At 38.7% G+C, this 27,060-nt stretch overlaps 1 protein-coding gene across 1 annotated transcript in view; it reads right to left on the reverse strand.

Moving 5' to 3' along the window:
* ZDHHC17 (zDHHC palmitoyltransferase 17) overlaps positions 1 to 27,060 on the reverse strand; it is a 79,975-nt gene that overhangs the window by 30,536 nt on the left and 22,379 nt on the right. Inside the window, exons 3-7 of the mRNA XM_085320562.1 lie at positions 20,105 to 20,227; positions 11,347 to 11,424; positions 9,799 to 9,943; positions 3,555 to 3,619; positions 2,645 to 2,807 (exon numbers count right to left, since the gene is read on the reverse strand). Of these exons, the coding sequence (XP_085176688.1) occupies positions 2,645 to 2,807; positions 3,555 to 3,619; positions 9,799 to 9,943; positions 11,347 to 11,424; positions 20,105 to 20,227 (574 nt within the window). The remainder of the gene's footprint in view (positions 1 to 2,644; positions 2,808 to 3,554; positions 3,620 to 9,798; positions 9,944 to 11,346; positions 11,425 to 20,104; positions 20,228 to 27,060) is intronic.

Raw genomic sequence — 27,060 nt, forward strand, 5'->3', positions numbered from 1 at the left:
CCCCACACACTCCAAAAGCCTCCTTTGACTACTGAAAAGGAGCTTACACCTCCAACTCCAGTTCTCAAAGGGGATATGGGGAAGTCTTAATACAAAAATAGCAATATTATTTTCTTATACACCGTAACAATGAAGGTAACTCAAGCAGGACAAACCCACTTTGATTAACTTGAAAAAACTGCATCTGTGAGGTATACATATTGTGGTGTTACTACTATTACACTATCTAGCATCCTTATACTTTCAAGGCAGATCATTTCTATTTTTTAATATCAAGTTTTAGTCTASAGTAAGTCTCTTGAGTGCTACTGATTTATATTTCTCTTATACAGCCATCACTGTTTCTCAGACTGCCATGTAAAATAAAGAGTGCCTTATTTAGATGACTGCTTCCAATTTACACCAACTTTCTCACCAAAACGTAGGAAGCTAGTAGCATGTAATTTTCTGACGTACACTACCTTGAAATTATTAAAGAAAAAAAATCAAAGCTCACATTCAGTATTTCAGCCACTACATAATTTGAAAAAGATAAAGAGATTCCAGCCAAYATATTTCTTTCATCTTAAATGCTTTATCAACATTTTTGGTTAATTCCATGGACTATCTGAGAAAAGGACTTCACTGAACAGAGACCTGGAAATGACTGCATCAGAAAGGAACCTTTTGCAATTCCTTTTAATTTCAGSAAAACATGAGCCAGCCACTTCAACAACCAATTTCTGGCTCAAGAAAGAAAATTTTTGCTAAACGATCAATGGAGAAGCACAARATGGTGACTTTCTATATGCCTATGGAAATCTCTCAAACTTATGTTTACTATGAACTTTTGCTAAACATATGATACACCACTCAATATCGGTTATAAAACCGCTAACAGAATGGCAAAACTGCCAATGCTAGAATAATTTGATTGTAGAAATCCCAGAGATCTTAGGAATCAATAGAAAGGCAAACAGGAAACCTAGACTCCACTGCAGAAGGCAGGCAGTGGATAACGAAACGAGGCTCATGTCTTCCAGCATTACCGACAATACATCATGATCCAGCAGGTTCAAAAGCCTACTTTCCTACTGACTGCTGCTGTCTGTCAATAATGAACCGCTATGAACCGCTTCAGGCTAGTAGATATCCTTACACTTGGTCAGATATATTAAGCTTCCTTTTATGGAATCTGTAATTAAAAATTAGGTATGGAGTACTTTAAAACTCTTGGTAACACAAATCAGTCTCTCCAGGGAAGCAAGTTACAACACACTGATTGTTTCACAAAACCTCCTGATTTTTACCATTAGGTGGAACAGAAAGGAGCTTCATAACAGTTTGCAAGAGGTGAGATTAGAAGTGTATTTCATCCACGCATCTGACTTTACAGACCACTTCTTATATATTCACACCAATGAATACAAGAGACTAGTTGATTTGTTTTAAAGACATGTGAAAAGCCATATTGTTTTTCTGATGAGTTCTGATGAGCTTTCAGTGATCATCAGTATTTCTGGTGATCTAAAACTGAGGTAGGACCTAGAAAGACAGTAGCAAAATTTGACTGCACTCCTAAAAAATTTGACTCATGCTGTTCAAGAAAAGGGATGTATATGTTTTTTTAGCAAATATATAAGTGTTTCTATCACGTGTGGATCACAACACTTTTTTTTTTTTTTCAATTGACAGCCTTGTACAATAGACCCTGGCCATCTTAATCAGTAGGGGAAAAAAAAAAGTGAAAGGTCAGATTAACCAAATATTAAGTATTTTGTAAATGTACATACAGAGCTGTACTTTCCAATCTATCCATCTCATTTGTACTGTTAAGGGCAATATACAAATATTCAGAAAGAAATTGGGTAGTAGAAAATTATTTTTCTAAAAGTGAGCTCTCTGCTAACATCACAGACAGAAAAACTATCTTATGTGATAAATTGCATCTAATAAGATATACAGGATGGTCCGGGAGCAATGGACAAAAAAACACTCCAGAGCAAAGCTTTAATATGCCCACTTCCCACTGCTGACTAAGCTCTTACAGACTATGTCTATAGCATAAATTGGAACAGCTCCTTAGCTTTTCTATGACTGGGATGTACTCTGTTAGTGCTGAATCTAGCTTGGTTAAAAGGTTCAGGTAGAACAGTTGGCAACTTAAGATCTGCCCCCCCAGAAGAATCAGTTTTCTGATTTTATTCTTACTGATACTTTTAGGCCTCAAATTCTTTACTGTCACTAGGTGAAAGAGACCTATTAGAGCATCCGGCTTGTCTCTGGGAGAAGACACAGATGTCTCACATCTCACATCATCAAAACATGAAGTCGCCTCAAATCATAACTAGATGACATTCAGTCAGTTTTCCAATTTCACATCCAAATGCATGGTCTTCATGCATGCAGTCTAAACATACACGCACAAACCATCTGTTTGCACATATTCATTGGTGACTATTTACATGTGTACTTCTGAAGGTGCAGATTTAGTGATTCTACATCACTGTTAGTAAAAACTGATTTCTAGATTAAACACTAGTGGCATGGCTTTTGCTGCGTCTTCATGGCCCCACCATACCCTCAATAATCATCTATTCTTCAGATTTATTACAGATTATTTCTGTATTAAATCACTTAGGATAAAAACAGATTGAGTGCTTACCTTGATGTTCTGAGCATCTACGTTAGCTCCAGCTTCTAACAGAAGGCTAATGACTGTAGTATTTCCTGCTAGCACAGCCCAGTGCAATGCTGTGTTTTTATGATATTTGTCTCCAAGATTAACAGAAACATTAAATGTAAGTAGCAATCGAGTTGGATCCACACTAGAAAAGAGAAGCCTTGTTAGATCTACAGAAGATTAGCTAAAATACATTCCAACTTGGTTACTGAAATCAGCTTCTATAGTGGACGTTGATTAGGTACACTATTTAACATTAAAATTACTTTTTTGCTGATAAATATTAACAGCTCAAATTTCCAAAGACAATTCACAAAGATCTTACTGAATTTAAAAGGAGCTTAGTAAGGCATACAGTACCCAAATCTCTTAAAACTTATTCTGGGATGTCTTGAACTGCATTTTACATGCGTTTTTATTTCCATATCTCTCAAAAATGTAACAGTACTAACAAATTTGTAAAAGCAAACATATGATTACATGTTTGACAGATGACAATGAAAGTACCTCCATCTAACAAGCTAAAAGATGAAAACAAAAAAGGCAATGACAACACTGGTAATAGTAGCTATTTGCAAAAGCTAACTTAGGTTCCTCTCAGCAATCAATGAAGACAGGCCTCTCTGAGCAGCAAACCAATTCAGACAAACTTGTTCTTTGAAGAGTACATTTTTGCTAACCTCTACAAGAGGATTTACTTTGTAGACTGAAAGTTAGTATTGGCGAATACATCTGCATAACATCCCCTCTCTTGAACAGGTCAGAAGTGAAAAAGTAGAATGGTAATTGTGGGAAGTATGTTGGCTAACTAAAACAAAACTCTCTAAATCAGAAAGTCATCATTCCATGTCATTTGATCAATGCCAAGTCAGAAATGCAGCAAGTATATTACCTATGTGTTCTGTAAGCTGCCCACATTAGAGGTGTCATTCCATTTTGATCCATCATATCTACATCCTAAAATGAAAAAAAAAAATGCTGGTGAGATATGCACGCTCAAGTTTCAGTAACTATAAGCAGTATTTTATAAGACTAGCCAACTGAACTGGGGAAAACCTAGCAAGCTTTTAATATGCAATGTCTGTTTTCATTTTTAAGTATCATTTTATTAACACCAGTTGTGCAAAGACAGGGCCATTTCGATCTATTTTGGAAACTAAACAGTAGCCACAGGGTATAAGACTGGTCATTTCAGTCTTAAATTTACCTTCAATACCAAAAGAAAAAGAAAAAAAAAAATCAACAAAAAACCCATACACACAAACTGTGTAATATTGCCCTCAAAGCAGGAAAATATTTAAATAAAATGCTCTAACATTTAACCAGCTACTTCATAAATTAACACAAAAAACATGACTTGGCATCCTACATGGTCACATGTATCTGTAGGTTTCTACTTACTTGCAAAGCAGTTTTACTTTACACATTTCCAAAGGTATTTACATATCTGAATATCAACTTAATAGAAACCACAAAAGGGTTTAAGTGTAACCAAAAGCCATTAATGAAAACAATCAACCTATTCAGAAATAAAACTAATTTATAACCAAGTGCTGACTAAACAGATGGGTAAAGAAACAAAAGTACTCCACTATTATGCTTAACTGAACATTATCACTGAATGGCAAAATGTTATCATCCACAGCAACTGATTAATATAATCAAAGATAATCAGAAAGGAAAGCCTTTATTGCCTACAGGATTTTTTCYGTTATAGATCCTTGCCTCAGTAACATGGAAGCTGGGAATTCCTAAACACATTGGACAGATAAGATTCTCAAATATATTTGGGCAACTTCCATGGACTGCAAACACAAAACTACTCTAAAATAAAGACCTGCACAATTTTCCTTACAGACAGCAGAGCTCTGTCAATATCTCCTATGCTGCTCCCCTCAGTTCTTACTAGAAAAATTAGAAGGTTTTCAATAAAAACATTTGCTATAGAAACCCTTGACAGAAACCAAGACAGCAGATAACATTGCTTTCCATCTCTCCTAGAACCTTCTGCTTCTCTCCATGTTTGCCAGATGCCCATCACCCTGGGATCTTCACTGACTGTGCTGTTAGCCTGACCCAGCCAGAGATTTTCCAGAAAATGCAATCTAGTCTTCCAAATAACTGCTCTAYGAAGCTCCCTGGCTTGCAGAAGCTTTTATATTTGAGGTTTTTGTTTCTAATTTGACAACAGAATAAAAATAAAAAACACCCAGACAAAACCACAGAAATAAASACTGATTGACTTTGTGGAAAGAAACCCATTATTTTATTGCACTGTTTTTTCATAAGTGTGTTACATGCATTGAGACCAGAATCCATGTCTAGTTGTCCCAGGCACATGCCTGCACTGGATCTTTTTAAGCCTACTAGGGATGCACAGCAATGGAGACTCCCTTCCACCTCCTCTTGCCAAGAAGGAGATTAGAGGCAGACCTAACCTCAAGTTCATGCATCCTTCAGAAGTGTAATTGACAGTTCACATTGTGTGAACAAGACATTTTGAAGAATGTAAAAATTACTATACTACGAATAATCCCTCTTTCATCTTTTGATTTCATACAGAAGTGCTAACCTTTYGTGACCAACGGCAAGGTGCCTGGCTACCTGCCAGTAGGTAAAGAGACTCCTTTAGCGATTCCATGCTGACAAATCAAAGTTACACTTTGCACTAGGTGACACTGACTAAAAACAGGTTACTCCCTGCACACCTTAACAGACTACCTGAAGAGCCTACAACTCATACTCAAAATAAGCTCTAGTGCAGGCTAAGGTAGATCCTTATTCAAGGGAACTACAGTTAGTCCCAAAGAAACTGAGGTTCACTTGCACACAGTTTTACAGACATAATCTGTGGATAGCAGAYAAATGGTCTAACAAAACCTCTCCAGAAAGTTTTGTTATTATACCAGATCATACTCTCATCACCCAAAGCAACATGAGGGTACATCMCCGAAAAAAAAGCCTCCTCCAACAGCATACACATATCTGGAAACTGTTCATGTGCTCCAGCCTGTACGAACAGGTGTTTTGGTATTAACTTCTTGCCCAATTCTCAATGACAAGTCAATCTGATACTTCACAGGGACAGGTCTCTATGCTGTTAGGACAACAGTCTGAGCACTGCAAAAAGCAAAGATCTCAGTAACAAGTAAAGCAATGCAACGATCAAAAAYTGCACAATCTGCTACCTTGTATACGTAGTTCAAACACAAGAATACTCTACCATAACCGGTACATTTATTAGTTGGTGCTGAAATCAGACAATTCTGGTTCTAAAACAGAACAACTTYGCATATCTAAAGACAAACCAAATTTTCATCCTAGGATACGAATACAGGATTTTGCCTAAAAGCTTCCAGAAAAGCAAAATCCAGGGCAGAAATTCTTATTTCCTGCATGGAATGGAGCTGYGGCAACTATCCTGCTGCTTAAACACAGTTTCTGAAAAGAAAAAACACTTTCTGAAAACACTATGGTTGGCGAGTTAGAATTCTAAAGAGCAGCTAGAGATCACAGCAGCATTTAGTGTTATCAGGACATTTAACAAATAACAGTCAAACACTACTATGCAACAGCATGGGCTTCTCAAAAGCACAAAACTATCAAGAGATAGCATTTAGAAGTGTATTTAATTGCACAAAAGGAGCTTCCTTGGAACCACTATTTAGTTCTTTTAAAGCATGCAGGCCTTCGTAGAGTGATACATCATGCCCTTGCACAGAACTGTTCTCTACCAAGAAAGCTCTCTTTTASACAGACTGTTAATTCAGCAAAAGGGGACTTGGACTCTCGAAGAGAAGACATATTTATAGGTTAAGTGTAAATAAAATTTATCAGAAAGAGTCGAGAGAAAGCATTTCCTAAGTTGAGAAAGCTAGTTACTCACTGAAAGCAAAGATCTCAGATTTCTGAGATCAGTCTCAGAGTTGTAAGTGGTAAAAGCTGAGTGCAGGCTGACAGATAATTTTTATCAAGCAAGGTTAGCACACACACACACACACACAAAAAAAAAGAAAACCCAGAAGCAACCTTGCTCTTTTGAACAAAAATAGCTCTGAAGTACCTAGTCCTTCATCAGGAATACAGACTGGCAGTCATGAAGAAGAAATATGACTTGCCTTATACTTCTGTAACTTAAATCAGTACAGTAGGTCTAGTGAGCAAACAGCACTTGGTTCAGTGTCGTACACTGGCCTGAACCCTGCTGGAAGAACAAACCTCAATACTGATAGAGAGCGAACAATACTTAAATGCCAGACTGCTTCTATCACACTGACATCTTCCAAATCCATATACCAGCTATTCCTAAGCCGCAGCTCAGAATCAAGCCCTAAGTAGCTCTGCACAGTAAAGCATAAAATTGCAACTCTGAGAATGAAAAAAATAGAAAAGAAATCCTACACCTGATAGCTGAACTATCGCTTCTCTATGATCTTAAGGAATCACAGATAATCCAGAATAAGTTTCAGAACACGATGCCACCCCAACAGTAACTTTACAGGAGCTTATGTATAATCTAAGCAACTGAGGTAAGATACGCCACTGAACTGAGAACACATACATTACCAGTTATTCAAATATCTGAGATACCATATTCATATCATAACTTATCCTGGGGTTATGAGTTTGTGTATCCTATGTCCTCATTTCCCTTTGGAATTTTAAGTAATTTAAGTACAGTGTTAGGTAGTGACAACTTCAAACAGTTTAAGTGCTTTCATGCTATTTCAAAGTCCTTCTTCCTCCTCAGTAGGAGACAAGATAAAATAAAAAGCAACAGCTACCAGAAACTGCTGCCTCTTGGCAGAGTARTGCTCCCTGGTGTAAAGGAGGGTTTATTTCCCAACTGAGACCAGAGGGAACTTGATCAAGGCTCTTCCCCTGTAATATACTCCAGATGCCAGAGGACCGGACTCTAGCCTCAGATGGGAAGTTTTACTGTTGGCTGCTGCAACCCAGGAAGAGAATGGCACAGCATACTGAAACTGGGTTCCAGCCCTGCCTGAAAAAGGGACAAGAAACAATTAGGAACAACTTCAGTTAGGAGTAAAACTAAATCAACCTCTCAGTTGTGACTCTGTTCTCTCCACAGCTGACTGGAGGCACGAAAGTTGGCTCTCCTCTGACCATACAGGTCCCCAAAGGATGTTAGGGCCAGCACTAACAAGGCGTAACAGTCTACATGGATTTATTTTGACATTTATTTATTCAATATTCACCACACAGGTACTACATGATGACACAAAATTATGCTCAAAGGGAAATATAATTTTTGGATCTAAAGAAAATCTGGTCTCTGTATAAGGAAAGAGAAAGCTTACATACAGTAATAGAGAAAGCCCACATAAGCAAAGGCAGTTACATTTCCAAATCCAAATCATGGTATAAAGAAGGAAGTAAAGACCAGTGTAAATAAAGCGAGCAATTAGTGATCCTACATATTGTTATTAGAGGAGAATACAAAGTAGAATCATGCAATGCCCACATGTTCCGTAGAAATTATGCAGTTTCTGTAGCTGTATGTAGTACAGCTATAGTATAGAATTGAGTTCAGTAATTTTTATTACAGTGYTATTACATTCAAATCAAAATATAAAGTTTTGCTTTCTAAAGTGCTTCTGAAAAATAATGGGCAAAAATCAATTCAAACTTATGACATGGAAGGAATACTGAAGCCATTAAATGCTGAATGTTATCTGATGTAAGAATCATCTTTTTAAAAGCTTATGATAAGGACAGCTGTTTCCAAGATACTAGATTTTAGATTTTAAAAGCAGCTTTGTCTGTCTATATATGTACATATGTATGTACACAAAGCTTCTCTTGGACTGAAGTATTATATGCTCAAATAGATAAATAGGACATTCTGTTTATAGACATCAAACAAACATTTACAGGGAGATTTCATAATCAAGACAGAGCATTTTAAAGGCCATTTATTCTTAAATTTAATGTACTTTAAACAAGTTCCAACACTTACAACATCTGCAAGATTCCTCTGATAACATAAAAACCCTGTAAAATTATACATAAGAACAAAGTACAACATTGTATCCTGATGAAAAAGGATTTCTCTCCACTCATTATGCTCATATAAAATAATTATATATGATCAGCATCTTCTTGTGTTTAGCCTGATCTCTACTATATACTAAATGCTGTGTGATAAACRATTCTGCAATACAAACCAATCAGTGCATATAGCATAATTTATTTTCTAAAAAGAATGTTGGCACAGATTTTCTGCAGCAAATTTAGTATTTGTTACATGATATGGCAATATTTTCCAGCTAAAATTGACCAAAAGCACTGATTTYACAGTGAAATTCTACAAACTCACAGCATCATATTCCACTTCCTATTGAAAGAAAAATCAGAATACAGATTTGGGAACAGCATTAACTAAATTGTAAAAAGAGGGGAGGGTTCTCATTTTTCTATGTGATCTGCAAACTTGAGTGTCAAATTTTGCATTTCAGGCACATATCTGGCTATCTATAACTTACTTATAACAAAGGGTGAGTAGCAAAAAGGTGAATGTAGTTTGCAGCATACAAAACAAAGGATGGGAGACTGAGAATAGTACCAAGTACACAGGCTACACACTTAATAGATACAGGAATGATACAAGAGGCAAGCAAGAGTGGTTTTTTGTTGCTGTTTTTTAAATCTAGACACACATGTAACTCTAGCAATAAAAAGTTGTGGACTGAGGTGCAAAAAAGTGATGACTTCTGAAAACTTTTCGTCATTAGCTTTTTCAGCCATGTCTAGCCTGATGCTTCTATGAAGACTACTAAAGTATTCCTTATCATTGTCACTGTGAGCGTTTAAAAAAGTTAACTTCAGTAGAAACAAAGAGTGGTTAAAAAAAATATCATCTAGAATTTCCACATACTATGCTAAACATACATATATATGAATTAAAGCCAAAGCACTTGGACCACTGTTCAAGGAGATTAAGRTAAAACAGATGGTAAATGCATCAAAAACTGTAATCTATAGTAAAATACATTCAATTATTTCTATATCTAGTCAGGTAAATTTTTTGTATTACTTAAATCATAGATGTAGTTTTCAATTGTTTTCCTATTCTGAATAGAATTTATTTAAATATGATATTACTTAAATTTTACCTGTCCCTTTGCTATCAGGTAAGCAACAATCGAAGTATGTCCAAACTGGGCAGCCAAATGAATACAGCTACATCCTTCTCCATCAATTAGCGACGGATCTGCCCCATACTTCATCAGCTGTACAACCATGGATAAATGACCCTGTCTAAATGTAACAAAACACAAAAACAAACAACTGAATAACTATACACAGAAAAACTAGCAAGATTTTAATATCTGAATAGGACAAAAACATTTAACATGTTAAATTATACTACTRGAGCTTCTAAACTTTGACTTACTCTTTGAATGATTGTCACGATCTGGTTCTGCAACTCAGTAAGCAAACTCATTCACACAAGCATTTCTCTGCAGCCAACAAATGCATCACATGCAGTTGGCTTAGGTGTGTTGTGAAGCAAAAGGCCAGCCAACAACAAAAAACACAAAACCAAGTCATTAGCTCATATATTCAATCTATTGTGACTTCTTCAATTCTACACATGAAACCAGCTATTTTAAGAGATGTTAAACTAGTTTATACACTCCTGATTTTTGTGGGGCATATGGTTTCCTTCTACTATTAAGAGCAGTACTGGTATAAAAATGGGGAGAGAGGAGGTAAAAAAGTGGGTCTACATCTTTTCCATGCTATATTAAAAGTTTAAATGTATTTTTGGCATAACGAAAATGGGAATTTTATTCCTGTTAATAAGGGGAATAACTGTCAGCACAGTTTCCAACACAAGCAAAAAGATCTTGAGTCTATCAGAAACACCTTTGGACAATGCTTCATAGAACAACAGATTACAGCTATGAACACCAAGATAATTAATCAAGCATTTCTACTATTAAAACACTGAAAGTCAAGCATGAGCTATAATACCAAGAAATACACATGCTAAAACCTTTAAAGATTGAGTCTAACGAGTGGATTCTCATCTTAAATTATTTTGATACATTAAATGCTCTAAAAGCTAGTGTGCCAACTCTCCTTTTGCAGTCCACAGTTACTATTATGTACAGTGTACCTTTCCTGCCTATTTCTATGCAGTAGTCTGAAGAAATAGCCACTAATAGAAGGCTGCCTTATTTGCCCAGTCACTCATCATTCTTAGACCATCTTCAATATTATAAACCCGATTTTTTCCCTTAGGTTCATCTTTAAAACTGCACAAACAATAGACCACTGTGAAAAAAATACCACACAAGACTCATTCCAAGCCACATCTGCACAAGTGTTGTTCAACTCCAGAAAGGAGACAAAAATAAGATCTAGGAGTAAAACAACGTGCCTATTAACACTTWAAAAAAAAAAAAAAAAAAAAAACACTTTTCCCCATCACAGTGATCACCTTCYTCTAMACCAGAAATAGATGAGACAAAAGTTAAACCATATGCTGTAAGCTCTTGTAGCTCAAACATACTACATTCACAGTGGGTCCAGTTAACAATGACCAAACTCATTCTTGTGTGAAATATATTCATAATTTCATAAAACAATCAGCATCAGATTCCAGTTAAAGAAAAACAAGGCAGGAAAGGAAATCCCAGAAGACTTTTCCCCACCTTGTTGCCCAGTGAAGTGGAGTAGAATTTAAATCTCCTCCCAGTTGATCAACGATTGCACCTTTTGAAATATAGTATCTAAAAAAAGCAAGAAAAGTAAGTATTATTCTCAATTCCCTCTGTTAAAAATAAAGTACACACATTAAGAATGTTTGAAGTTATGTAAAACAGACAGCTACAAATCAAAACTTTGGCTTGCCTTCACATAAACTTGTTTCTTAAAAGGTCATGTACATATGTTGGATTTTTTGTCTTTTTTGATGTGGGTTGGGAGAGCAGGGATGCTTCTTAATGTTTTACACATGCTATTGTATCCTAGTTCAGTTCCAGTGCAGAACAAAAATGCTGTGTTTATTAAGACAAATTTGCTGCCATCTAGAGTATTTAATAAAATTGATTTTTTGTTTTAAGACTCACATAATCTTGCTAGGTTAAAAAGAATTCTAAATGTAACAACARAAGAAAAGGCTGCTGGAAGACTGGYACATTTAAAGAATTTTGGCTAAGACAAAATAAAATTTTACATAATTCAACTTGTAGTATATGTCAGCAGTGGAATGTGTCAGTTGAAGTCACTGTTCCAAGTATTAATACTTGTTATGTTTACAGCTGAGTACTTAAGATGCTTGCCAGTTACAGTTAAATAAAGGACAAAAACACTGGTTACTTTAAAAAYACTTTAAAGTGATGGGCTAGAAGCTTTTTCCCTCAAGAATATTTTAAAGTAGAAAAGTAAGAACACCTGTAAGAACAAAATAAGCTGCCCAGATTTAACCCATAGCAATTCACATTCATGTCCRTTTGTATTGTATATGCAAGCTGTTTTCCATACTACTTTATCTGGGATACTAAAGTATTACTCTTCCAAGGAGAAAGAAAATGTGTATTACACCTAGTGAAAATTAATGTTTTTAAAAACCAGACCTTCCCCCAAAAAACTTAGAACATTGGTTCTTCATTCAATGCTTTGCAAGCCAGCAAAGAGAGAAGTTACTACTAACAGATCTTCAAAAAGTATGATCTAGCTATAAATTCATAATGCTTGCACATTTCAAGTACTGGTGCCTGTAGTCTGCAAGGTATGTATGAAACCTACTCTCCCATCCTTCAAATCTTCAGCTTACAGTACCTCTATTCCCTCTCACTATTTCAAGACTGATGGGAAGAAGGACAACAAACAAAATCTGAAAAACATGTTACTGCTAAGTAACTACCTTTTCCTTGCATCCTTATGCATTTACAGCAAGTGCAACTTCAAAACAGCCTGCATGTTACCTATAGGAACAGCTGAAAAATGCATTAGCTAACATTCATGCTAAAAGCTCCACAAGAAAATCTTTTCATATGGTTGCTTTAGAACTGTCAGATACAGAGATGTTCTTCAGCAGAAGCACCAATATCATACAACTCTGATATAACTACGTCTTACTGCCAATCCTACTGTCCTGTTGCCTTGGCAGGACAGTCTACACAAACAGCCACAGATACCAACAGGGAGAAAAAAAAAAATCTTTGCTGAAATTACTTAACTTTTGGATTTTTCAAAAAGAGTCACCAAAGATATTCTGAGAGGCTTGGTGAGGCTGAAAGGGTAGGTGGAAAAGCTAAGATTTATTCTTTGCTCTTAAAGAGACAAGACTATAGTCCTGTATTGAAATCAAAATCAGCTGGCTGATTCTATTCCAAATCATGYAGACATCCACGCTAAAAGATGCCAAGCACGCAAATTTAGTTTAAGCAACATACCTGGATTCAAAGCAGGCAGATCTGGTAAGAAACTGCCTTAGGAAGCAAATATTTTCACTGTTCTCCACGTTAGAATCATCTTTATCAAGCATCAGAAAACTGCTCTTGCTTGGATGCAGTACTTTTGGGATTAAAGTACAGGCATTCAATGGTACTAAGAGGAGGAAAAGGAGAAGAGACTTTTGTCTGGAGAAACCTACCACAAATCACAGAATGCTTGAGGTTGGAAGGGACCTCTCAAGATCACCTTGTCCAACTCCCCAGCTCAAGCAGGGTCACCTACAGCACATCAGACAGGGCAGCATCCAGGCAGGCCTTGAGTAACACCAAAGAAGGATACTCCACAACCTCTCTGGGCAACCTGTGCCAGTGCTCTGACACTCCCAGAGAAGTTTTTCCTCACATTCAGATGGAACTGCCTGTGTTTCAGTTTGTGCCTGTTGTCTTTTGTCCTGTCACTGGGCACCACTGAAGAGAGCCCAGCCCCATCCCCTTCACAYCCTCCCCTCAGGTACTTGTACACGTTGATAAGATCCCCTCTCAGTCTTCACTTCCCCAGGCTGAAGAGGCCCAGCTCTCACAGCCGTTCCTCATAGGGCAGATGCTCCAGCCCTCTGATCATCCTTGTAGCCCTATGCTGGACTCTCTCCAGTAGCTCCAGGTCTCTCCTGTACCGGGGAGCCCAGAACTGGACACAGTACTCGAGATGAGGCCTCCCCAGGGCTGAGTAGAGGGGCAGGATCACCTCCCTCAGCTTGCTGGCAACAGTCTTCCTAAGGCACCCCAGAACACCATTGGCTTTCTTTGCCACAAGGGCACACTGCTGGCTCACAGTCAACTTCTTGTCCAGAAGCCCTCCCAGGTCCTTCTCTACTCCGCAGAGCTGCTGTCCACCAAGTCAGCCCCCAACCTGCCCTGGTACATAGGCTTAATCCTCCCTAGGTGCACGTGCCTTTGTTGAACTTCATGAGWGTCCTCTCTGCCCAGTTCTCCAGCCTGTCAAGGTCTCTCWGAATGGCAGCACAGCCCTACGGTGTATCAACTGCTCCTCCCAGCTTGGTATCATCAGCAAACTTGCTGAGGGTGCAGTCTGTCCCTTCATCCAGGGTACTGGCAAGGAAGCTGAACAAGACAAGACTGGAGCCTGTAATGATCCCAGGGGATGCCACTAGCTACAGGCCTCCGACTAGACTGTGCTGCTGATCACAGCCCTCTGACCTCTGCCTTTCAGCCAGTTCTCAATCCACCTCACTGTCCACTCATCTAATCCACACTTCTTGAGCTCATCTAGGAAGATGTTACGGGAGACAGTGTCGAAAGCCTTGCTGAAGCTGAAGTCAAGTTACACCACATCCACTGCTCTCCCAGCACTGCTCTCATCTACCCAGCCAGTCATTCCATCCTAGAAGGCTATCAGGTTGGTTAAGCAGGATTTCCCCTTGGTGAATCCATGCTCCCTACTCCTGACCACCTTCATTTCCTCCACATGCTTAGAGATGACACCTTGGATGAGCTGTTCCGTCACCTTTCCAGGGATGGAGGTGAGGCTGACTGGCCTGCAGCTTCCTGCATCCTCCTCCTTGCCCTTTTTGAAGACTGGCATGACAYTGGCTTTCTTCCCAGTCTGCAGGCACCTCTCCTATTCTTCATGACCTTTCAAAGATGATGGAGAGTGGCCTAACAATAACAGCCACCAGCTCCCTCAGCACTCGTGGGCCMATGGATCTGAGAGCATCAGGTTTGCCTAAATTATGTCTATCCCAACCATCCTCAACCAAGGGAAAGCCCTCCTTTCTCCATACTTCCTCTCTTACCTCTAGGCTCTGGGATTCCTGAGGGCTGACCTTAGCAGAAAAGACTGAAGCAAAGAAGGCATTCAGTGACTCTGTCTTCTCTGTATCCTGGTRTCACCAGCAGCAGGCCCACATTTTCCCTAGTCTTCCTTTTGCTACTGATGCATTTAAAGCAGCACTTCTTGTGGTCCTTGACRTCCCTTGCCAGATTTAATTCCAAATAGGCCTTAGCCTTCCTCRTTGCATCCTTGCAGACTCTGACAATGTTCCTATATTCCTCCCAAGTGGCCTCTATCTTCTTCCACATTCTGTGTATAYTCTTCTATTTCAGTTTTGCCAGGAGCAACTTGCTCATCCATGCAGTTCCCCTACCCTCCTTTGCTGGGCTTCTTACTGACAGGGATGCATCAATCTTGAGCTTGGAGGAAGCGATGCTTAAATATTAACCAGCTCTCTCAGACCTCCCCTCCTTCTAGGGCCCTAACCCATGGAATTCCTCCAAGTAGGTGGTCCCTGAAGAGGCCAAAGTGTGCTCTCCTGAAGTCCAGGGCAGTGATTGTACTCATTGCCCTGCTTCTTCCTTGTAGGATCCTGAACTCCACCATCTCATGGTCACTGCCACCAAGACCACCCTCAGCCTTCACATCTCCAACTAGTTTGTCTTTGTTTGTTAGTACAAGGTCCAGCAGCACACCTCTCCTCATTAGTTCCTGCACCAGCTGTGTCAAAAAGTTATCACTGATGCTCTGCAGGAGCCTCCTGGACTGCTTGTGCCTAGCTCTGCTGTCCTTCCAGCAGRTATCAGTGTGGTTGAAGTCCCCTTAGAGAACCAGGGCCTGTGATTGTGAGGCTGCTTCCACCTGTCTGTAGAAGGCCTCATCAACTTCCTCTTCCTAATCAGGTCAGCTGTAGCAAACACCCACAACAATGTCACCCATATTAGCCTGCCCTTTAATCCTTACCCATAAGCTCTCGACTGGCTCCTCCTCCACCCCCAGGCAGAGCTCAATAGATTCCAGTTGTTCTCTCAAATAAAGAGCAATTCCACCACCTCGCCTTCCTGGCTTGTCTTTCCCAAAAAGCACACAGCCATCCATGACAGTATTCCAGTCACRTAAGCTATCCCACCATGTCTCTGTAACTGCAATGAGATCACGGCCCTACGACTGCACACAGATCTCTAATTCTTCCTGCTTACTCCCCATGCTGCATGCATTGGTGTACAGGCATTTCATAGAGGTAATCAAGCATGCAGGATTCCCAGGTGGGGTGCAAGAGGAKCCTCTATAGCCACRTCCTGTATGCACTTCCCTAGCTGCATGCACTCACTGGAGGCATCCCAACTTGAGCCATGTTTTGCTGACTACTCTAACTCCCCCCCTCTCCCCCATGCTTCCTACTTTAAAGTCCTCTTAACCAGACYGGCCAACCTGTTGGCAAAGACACACGTGCCCCACTTACTGAGGTGGAGCCCATCTCTCCCTATCAGCTGCTGATCTTCAAACRGGGTCCCATGATCACAGAAAATAAAATACTGTTGCCAACACCAGTGGTGCAGTCAGTTGTTAACACAGAAAATCCATCTGCTCCACTCTCATCCTCCCCCCCTCACTGGCAGGATTGAGGAGGAGATCACCTGGTCTCCCAGACCCTTGACCACCATCCCCAGAGCTCTGAAATCCTGTTTGATGATTTCCAGTTTGCCCTTGGTATCATTAGTGCCCAGTCTGATGAGTGGACAAGCCTTGGCAGTCTTCGTATGACACCTCACATATAGGCTCCTGGCAGGCAGCAGACCTCTCTAGACACGAGGTCAGGTCAGCAGACAGGTGCCTCTGTCCCCTGCACCAGGGAGTCACCCACAACAATCACTTGCCACTTCTTGTTTCTTCTGCATGTTCCCATAAGGCACAAGGTCTGTTGGCCCAGTTGCTTCCCTTGAAGCCATGCCCAGCTCCTCCTCAGCCAGGAGGGCACTAAATCTATTCCTCAATTGCAAGTGTTCAGGAGGAGTAAGAGCCTTTCTCCTTCCACAAGGAGTCACCAGTTTCCAGCCTTCTTCTACAGTGGTGTGATGTACTGTGTCACCTGGCACAGTCTCCCCTGCTGTGAGAGACTGGGAATCCTGGAGCAGTATGGTCATTGAAACGCTGTGGTAAAATGCAGTTACTGGGTAACTGTAGAGAGAATGAGGCCACTTTGTGYATCTTCACAGACCAACATCAAAAACAAAATAATGGATCAGTTTCATGATGAAAATACATTATGTTACAAAGGTCTGATGCTTATCTTTGATCCTACAGAAAGGAGAAAGGGTTTGCCTATGGGCTTCACTAGTACTCAGACCGAATCATGAAGTCTCCCAACAGATAGGATTAGTAGAACTAAACGAAGTTTACTTCTAGGTCTGAACYCTGCACAGTCGAGCTGCAAAGCTACTTCACTTGGATGACCTTGTACAATGACCAGCACCCAGTAAGCATGACTGACCTGGAGCCAAGATGGCAGACTACTTGCACCTACAGTCAAGCTCCTAAGCCAGTATACAGAATGGAACTGCCCACTGTGTCCACAGCAACACACAATGCAAACTTGGGGAGAGAGGATGCAGCAAGATCAAATAAGAAAAATAGTAATTTCTTTCCAAGGAAATGGAATAATCCACTCTCTCAGAAAAAAAGACATGACGTCACAAAAGCTAAAATAAATTGAGACCCCTAAAGGCAAAGGAACTTAGAGAGCAATAGCCCTATCAGGAAGCAAGGATTTTAGATGCAGTTAAACACATTAGTAGTCATATGCCATACTGGCAGAGATGTATTAAAAAAAATAAGATCACTACATTGTTGAAGAGAATGGAAAAGTTAGACATACTAGGTTTATGAACATTCAGTTGCCAGGGTACATACTGAAAAAGCATGAAAAAGATACAGCTGGTACCATTACAGTTAAGTTAAATATAAAAATCTCAGGATAGAAGTTTTCAACACTCAAATGCAGGTGGAGACATCTCACTTATGTAATAAAGAACAGACTGGAAATTCAAACACAGATTTGAGAACAGACTTCCATCCATCCGAATTCAAAGGTGATTTTTGACCACCTCTATTTACAATATAATAGCTGTAACAGATAGTTCTATTAATAACAAGCTGGAAGGAAACAAAACTGTACAAATAAGACAATATTCATACACCAAATAACTTTTCAGAAGGTAAGCTACAACAGAAGACTAATAGGGAATGTAAAGCTTTCTTTGATTTTACTCTGTGAATGCCAAAATGTCCCAAAACAAGAGTTAACAAAAAAAAAAAAAAAAGCGCTGCATATTAAATGCAATGCTAGTGAAGTAGGACATTAAGCTGCAATCAGGTATCATGCAGGCAGGTTCACTGTGAAGTTCATAGAGAGGCTTCAATCTTTATTCACAATATAGGTCCGTTCTTCAAATGCTCAACATCACAATGACTTTTTAATGAATGAATGGATAAGTTGTCTCAATGCCCTTCAGTTTTCAGACTTTATGAAGACACATCAAGTGAGACTGAATATCTGTAATGCAAACACGTCTTCAAACAGCTCAAATAAGATGATCAATTCATTGCACAGTTTCTTACACATTCAACTTGGACAGAAAAGTGAGCTCAAGATGTAACAACTGCTTTCAGACGCTGTATTTCTACCGAAGAAAAACAGTGTTCTGAAGAGTTTCAAGTCTTATAATTATTTCAAGCCAGCTTGAAAGAAGCGAACTATGAAAGACCCAAGATAATCCTCATGGAAAATACAACAAAGAAATAAAATAACAGGGTCTAAAAATATTCTCTTACTAAAAAGGTTAATGAGATAAACAAGAGTCTTGTATTTTGTTGTCACTTTTTGCAAATGGCTCTCTTCCAGTGTGACAGGAGGACGTAGGTTGTTACTTAAATATATATATATATATATATGTATCTCCAAATACATATATATATATATACACACACACACATATAATTATATATTATATTATTATATATATAATTATATATTATATATTTTTTATATATATATATAATACCTCCAAATGCACAATTACTGGTTCCCTTATAACCTGCTATCCACAACAAAGACAAAATCTGTTGTACCATCCATCAAGGACAATAAAGTCTTCCAAAAACACTGAGTTATTTCTAAATCTTCAGCAATTTAACCTTCTTTTAGAAAACTTCATTAGGGCAGGAAAAAAAAAAAGGTCCTCTTAAAAGCAAGATAAAAGAAACTTGAACTTGAGATCTTCAGGACACTTCACGATTCTCAAGATCTGGTCTAATGAAGGCTTTGGTGATAAACATATGTAGGGAGACTGATTTTAAATGAAGATGTTCTGCATTTTGTGTGTGTAAATATAAATACACTTACTCATTAATGAGAAGTATTTTGAAAACTAGTCTGATTCAAAGCATGCAGTTTACGCCAGATTTCCAGAATCCTGCTGATTCAATAATATTTTATGTTCTCAGGTTTAATTGCATGTACTTAGTGTTACAAAATAAAGGGATCAAATTCAATTCGTTTTCATAATTCGTAAAATAACAAATACTGAGAATTATCCCTTCAGGATTTAAGTTTCAGGATAACAAGATAACAATACACTTTAAAAACATAGCCTCATAAAAACAATGGTCTGGATTTTATAAATTGAAAAAAAATATCCATATCTCCCACAATTAAAGATATTTTTCATTACTTGAAAGGAGAGGTGCTACAACACTGCCTATTGTAGCAAGCTTGTTTTTAAAATGCAAAGTAATTAAGCCAGGACTTCTTGAAATGATAGGGACAAAAAGATGAATTAAGCAGGGGTTTCCCTTTGTACCATACTCACCTTGCTTCTTAAAAATTTCACCAYTGTGCATCAGATCTCCCTTCCTCAAAGGGAAATCTGATATTACAATGAACCTTCCACAGTACAGATAAATGAATTGCACATAGCTGTTTCACATTTTTTTTCTGAAAAATGCTTGAACTTGACTACTGAATATTTAACAAGTTTTAATTCTGTTCACTATGACATCACATCATCAAATGCAGATTAGGTCTTCTGTTTCCCTCCCTCCCTGAATTTCAAGGCTAAAAATTGAGCCAAAAAATTTAAGATAATTAAGACTAACACAATAAAGAAATATCTAACATAAATTAATAATATCCTTAATGTTAAGTTAAAATACAATACATACTTCACCAAATCTATCCTGTTGTTGATTGCAGCCCAGTGGAGAAGCGTTACATTTTCTTTGTCTGGTTGCCGCACATCATAACCTGCTTCTACCAACTCTCTACACCGTTCATATATTCCATACCTTGAAGAAGAAAATAAGATTTTTAAAAAGCTGTTACCTTAGATTTAAAAGAAAGCAGCCAAACACCACAATTATAAACAAGATACAAAAGCTTCAATAGGCAAGAAAGACAACAAACTTCACACACTGGTGAAGAAAACTGAAAGTTCCTTCCACCACCAAAAATTTTATTAACCAATTAAAGATTGTACAAAAAAATGTCTCTACAGCAAATCATGCACCAGAACAAGATAAAATATAGATCAGTAGTATGTCTAGTGGAAACAGAACTTCTCTCTTCCCAGGGACTCAGCTACATTTGTTTCTTCCACCTCTGTTCCTCCCTTCTTTCTCTTGAAGGTCATAACTACTCAGCCAACTGACCTAACAGTAACTCCCTAAGCAATTCACAGGATTATCATCACATGAGTTACAAACAGTAATGGATCTCAGGCACTTSTTGTTTTTCCTCTGGTTTGATAACAAACCAATAGCAGTTTGCTTCTTTTTAATAATACCACTTCAAAATTACATGTTGTTTTCTTTAGTAACAAGTCTTTAACTTTTTCATTGAAAAGGACTATTAAATATGAACTACCCTTATTTCAAAAAGTCTGCCTGTAATTTTGAAAGTTGAAACAATTCTGGAAGCATAAATGTAACTTAAGCATCTAATGTAAGACTGACTCCAGCATTTAAAACACTTGTCTTGATCTTCATTCACACTGTTTTATCACCTATTTTTAGTGGCAATAAAAGCAACCTGGAAAGACATGTGAAGATTACATTTGAATGTCTGTACCATCCACAGGGGTCTCAAGTAGGAGACTGATGTGCGTTCAAAACCTGGAACAACATCAGTGCTTACCCTCCCTGCAACAACTGCCTTCTGCTACAGCAGTATCATAACTTCTCAAATTCAGAGTTTAGGTATGTTTTCTGTTTGCCATTTTGACATTTTGCTCTCTGCAAGAGACATCCTTATCTAAGCTGAGTCCCCTTTGCTCCATTTGATTGGTTTGTATAACTGATGCAGAGGCCTTTTCCTTTGGTAGTTAACACTTGTGCTTTTTTTCCCCGTTTATTCAAGTGGACCTTCAATTTGGGACAGTGCTCACAGCAAAGCCTTAACTGACTGAAGTCAGCCAACCTCCTGAATGCTTTCCAAGCCTACGGCAGTTTTGAAGGGCAGAATTCATTAGATAGTATTTGTTAGATGCAACAACACTTAGATTGTTTCAATTTCAAAGAAAAGTTACACTCAAAATTATAAAAGATGCTAGAAATTACTCTTACATAATTGCAGACTTTCCAAAGTATTAAAAAAAAAAAACACAGACCACTGCATTCAGCACATACTAACTGGAATGTGTCATTAAAAACATGCCTATACAATCCTGAGACAGAACAAGAGAGCATGATCATGAGTAATTTTGATGRCAAAGCTCTTCATCAGTGGGGAAGAGAGAGGAGTTTAACTTAGAAAGACCCACAAAAATATGCAGCCAACCAGACAAAATACACATTCCCAGACATCAGTAACTTCCAGGAGAACTGATAAGATACTAAGTCTATCCAATCTGTTACGTGTACTATCTCTGAAGCCCCAGTCTAGACCAGAAGTGTGGTCAGATAAGCACTTGTTCCAGTGGCTTAACATTACGCTATCCTCAACCTTTCCCCTTGCTGAAAGGGCCACTGAAACAAGTTCGGAGAAGTAGTGTCAGGGCCCAAACGCACCACCTGCCCACTTCCTCAAGCCTCCTCCACCCTGCCTATGCCCCCATTTCAGCCTGGTCTGGGGCCATCAGCCCCTGCCCTAGTGGCATTGCAGTGGTGCTGGTCTCCARCCCACAATGGCCCTGCAAACCCACAGGCCCCACCAATCTCTCTGCCTCAGTCCAGTCCTATCACCACTGCCTTGCCTTGTCAACTCCAGCTGCCCTCACTGGGCCTGACCCAGACCCACAGGCTGACTGCCTGGCCTCTGACCTGCCTTGTCCCCACGGACCATCCTGGCAGTTGCTGGACCTGATCCTAACCCTAACCTGCAGACTGACTTCCWGACTTTAAGTTGAACCTGCCTCATCACTATGAACTTGTCTGATGATCTGAACTTCTTGTTGAACATGGCCACAATCTCTGGGCCTGGCCTGCCCCCTCATGGGGCAGTGGGACATGCCCTGCCTGGGGAGGTCATGCCCTGCCACCATAGGAGTCCCTGTGGCCCCTCAGGCCCAAACGAAGACCCAGTCTGCATCTGGCCAGAGACAGGTCAGTCAAGGATGAGGAAGGAGAGAGAAGAAAAGAGGAAAAGGCAGGACTTCTGAGCACTGAACTTAGCGTGTGCCATCACACTAGTCTATTACAACATCTGGAGTTATGCTGGCAGGGGGTTCAGACACAACAGCAAAAAAGCTTTTCTACTCTGTAGCCCGCTGTTATAACCACGAGCCCTCCGCCTTCGTTTAAACAGGTAACTGAAGTAACAGTGCAAGAAATAATTGTCCTACAGCCCCACTACTAATTTTAATAGTCATCAGCTAAAAGAATTTGTACTGCCTAAAGCTGAGCATAGCTGAATCTCATCTTGCTTAAATAAGCAGGACTACACAGCAGCAAGAACAGGGAGTGGTAAGAATACGTTGTCCCAAGCACGTGGGTAAGGCCTGCTGCATGGGTTTSGATACAGCAAGCTGCAGTCCTACCAGATTCCCTCCCCAGGCTTAGCTGCACAGATTTCTCCTTTCCACAAAGACAAACTGCAAGTCACAAATACTTCCCACTCCTTAGCCAAAAAGCAAACCATGCAGTTCTGTAATTCATCAGGGAGGCCTTTCCAAGAGCAAAATGCATTCCAGTTCAGCCAGTTACACTGAGAACGGAGTACAGAGTAGATTTTAAGTCTCCATCAGCTTCTCTGTTGTTAGCAGCTTATTTTTGTTACCTAGAACTTAGTCACGACTGACTACAGAAAATACAATACATCAGGTATAATTTAATAATGCTCCAATTCACTAAGCTGTTGTAAGAGGGCTTAAGGATTGAGACAGATGAGAACTGCTTTAAAAAGGTTAGGAACTTTGCAAGTTGCTCCTGTTCCTGTAAAGAGTAYGCTAGTAACATTTTTAAAACACTCCCTCCCCAACAAAGTTCATATCCATGCTCTTCTCCTTCCCCCTCCCCAATACTCTGAATTTGAAGTAGTCACAGATTCTTGTCCTAGCAGTCTCAGCATTCTTCTCTCAAATATCACCTATACTCTTCTTCCATTAGTTCCCTGCAGCCGACCACACCTTGTCTTCTCCAAAGTTCATGATATACTGTTAGATTACCTGAGGTTAAAGTCATTCACTTATTTCAGTAACTCAGCATAATTACACTGTTGCCATCAAGGGGTACACATCCTTCAAGACAGAGGAAGGTTCAAATTCTTATAGGAGGATAGGCTGTATTAAACTAATAAATTCAGCCCCTGGGTCAATTCTAGAAGGTATCTGTAAACATCAGTATGGAGCATCATTAAAAAACACTGATCAGGCCTTGTTCTTGAAAAAACAGGACTAGTTCTTTCAGGGCACAAATACCATGGTGCAGGCTGAGATATTTAAGCAGCTAAGTTATAACCTCAGCCTAAGTTAAAACATATTCTGAATTTTGTACTTTCAAAACAGGACTACATGCTTAAAATGTGAAAGGATTCTGGGCTACTTTACTTCTGTCCAAAAGCACATAGAGCTTTCAAATAATCATTCAGCAAAGCTGGATGCGTCAAACATCAAATTTGGTCACAATACTAGGAAGGTATCTCTCTTCAGTGAGTACATCACCATGCCAACAATCAGGAGGTGAGCCAGGAGTTTGTTTATTCCCTCCACTTGTTATCATAGCTCCACTCAAAGCTGTTTTAACTGGAAATGCAATTAGTAGAAAGATGCTCTTTTTCATCTTTTAAAGCCTTGTCTCAGTGAACGATGTTGGTTAAACGCCAACATACATCTTTCACTCATCCTTACTGCTTAAGGCACAAAACATAAAACATTTTTGTTTCTAACAGCAAAGCAGTAACTCAACAGAACTGCTTAATGAACTTTAAACAACAGCAAAAGGAGACACACGAAGTTCAGCAACTCCAAAGTACCTCAAACTGGCTAGACAGCAGTGGTTACGTCACTACTCTTGTTAAAACCACCACTCTTCCATGTCAGCTTTGGATATATGCCACTTTTAGCAAAGATCATCATCACCCACTGGCATAAACAGACAGTCACCAAGAACGCACATCTGGGTTATGGTCTGTCCATTCACTTGGATCAGAGTGTGACAGATTCCTTTGGTAACCGCAAGAAGCTGGAAGGAACTGCCATGCTCGTCAGCCCTCAACAACTTGAATTTTCAGTATGTATACTGTCTTACTTACCAGTTACCCTCTGAACGATGAGAAATGGAAGAGAAAAAAATTGCTCTCAAATGTATTACAGATATGGGTTTTTTTGAGCAAGATACAGAATATTTCATTTTGTTGCATTATTTCACAAATCTCATTTTGAAGGATCTCAGTGATCAGTAACAGAAAAGTTCACTTTGTAATAATAAAATCCTGATGTCCTAGTACTCAAGCACAAGGAATCAATCTTAAAGAATGCATGAAAGTGCTCATTAGTATCATTAATACTAATGTTCATAACAATTATTTAAGACATTCTCAACATAGCAAGAATTTGCTCAAGTTCACTACAAGCAGGAGCTGCCACCCACTTCATTACTCAACAGAACTGAAAAGTCATGAAGCTACAGAAGAAACTGAAGACTTTCCATGCAGCTAGAAGTGAAATACTTACAAAGTATTAGTAAGTATCTATTAGTAATATCTAACTAGTAAATATCCACTGCAAGAAGTAAATGCAGACATGACCCACTTTAGACTGTTGCTTTAAAGAGATTTTTCAAACACAAGTAAACATATGGCCCAGTTCTGCTCTCAGAAATGCACAGGGAACTCTACATGAACTGAAGAGAAGGTTGTTATAACTGAATACAGGATGTCAAGAGATTTCACATACATTTTAAGAACATCTGCAAGATGAAGACCTAGTATTAGCACTAGTACTTTTAACTCTATGCCTTTGAATGCATTATAAAGGATAATTTTCACTAGATAAACTGTAACAATACAAATTAAATACACCATACATTATCATTTCCACTCCTGCGCACATTCCTCCAAAATAAAAAGAGAGGATACTCTTGGTATCATTTAAAATATACTCAAGTCCCACTTTTGTGTAAGAGTTGCAAGAACTTATCATGGAACATAGTGTGTGTATAGAGCAGCGAATATAGAAATACAGCTAAGTTCTTTGCAACAAGAATATCAGCTGAACTGCTCATTTCCAAATAAAGTCTTAATTTGACTGTAAAAGTAGTTACTACGTTTGCAGCTCAATGTATGAGCAGGTTTAATTTAGCAAGTGTCTAATCCACACACTTCAAAGATAAAGCACATGAGCAATCGAACAAGGTATGAAAACAAAAAAAAAGGAACAAATTACACTGGACACAAACAGAGCTTGCAAACCTATCTATCTTCTCCCTCTACGTAAAAATTTGCTACATAAAAAGCAAATACAGTATTTTACTAACTTTATTTCTCTGTAATCAAGTGCCAATGAACTCATCATTTCAAGTAGAATTCTACAGTCAAACAGCATGTGTGTAATACAGATGAATTTAATCTTTTTATTCCATTTTCCTTTAACTTCAAAGGTTTAAGGAATTACATTGCCCATTTTAACGTATATTGCAACAATAACAAAGCTCATTAGTTTTACACAAGAAACCTCTAACAATGAAGCACAGGCAGCATAACCATCAATAATCAAGAGACAAAACTTTAAATAACTGACTAGCCATTCATCCTATATGACTAAATACTCGGATTATCAAAAATTTGATAGACAGCCATTTTATGGTAAAATGCACTTTCTACCTGTCAAGAAGCCTACAACTTAAGTGTTCTTACATGAAATGTCAAATCATTTAAAAATAATGAACATATGGATAACATGTTAGCAATTAAAAAAAAAAAAAAAACTTTGCACAACAATAGTAGAAGGAACAAATTTTAGCAACTACACAACCCTGAATATGCTTGCCAGTTCTTGTTTTTTTTTTTTTTTTTTTTAAATCTCAGATGGGAGACAGTCTCTTAGTTCTTCCTTCTGTTTCCACAGAGGGAATGAAAATAATTTGAAATAATCAAAATTACAGCAAAGTTTTAAATTCCAATAAAAGTCATTAATAACTTGCAGATAGTCCTCAGAGAGAAGGCTATAGATTTTGGGATGACACAGACAAGTTTATTGGTCAAGGAGTGAGGCAAGAGATAAGATACATAACTTTTTTAACTATAACTAGCTTTATCAGACTCTGAAATCCAGTAGGATTTCATTTTGCTAATAGCAAGCACTCACCTTTGCATTTGATGGTATCTCACTTTAAAAAAAAGCCTGCAATGTTCTTTTGCAGAGCTTTTGAACAGTGCTCGGGTGCTAAAAAAAAAAAAGGCCTAATTGTGCTGCGAATCCCATGCTGAATAGTGTCTGGACTTGGTGGGGGCAGAGGGGACTAAGGAGAAGGCAGGGGGCAAAACAGACATCAAAATTAAGATTGAAAACAATTCTTATTCTATTTTGCTATATTTGAACTTGCTGAAGTGTCTGAGATGGAGACTTCTGGAAGACAGATGAATGGCCCTTTTTTTTTGCAAAATTTTTGTTTTATTTTGCATTAGCACTGACCTGAAAAGCAAACTAAGTCAGCATATACTGTAATCTAAGTGAACACCGATTGCT

Source organism: Rhea americana, unplaced genomic scaffold, assembly GCF_003343005.1.
Source record: "Rhea americana isolate MKP2758 unplaced genomic scaffold, rheAme1 scaffold_64, whole genome shotgun sequence".
Classification (NCBI taxonomy): Eukaryota; Metazoa; Chordata; class Aves; order Rheiformes; family Rheidae; genus Rhea; species Rhea americana.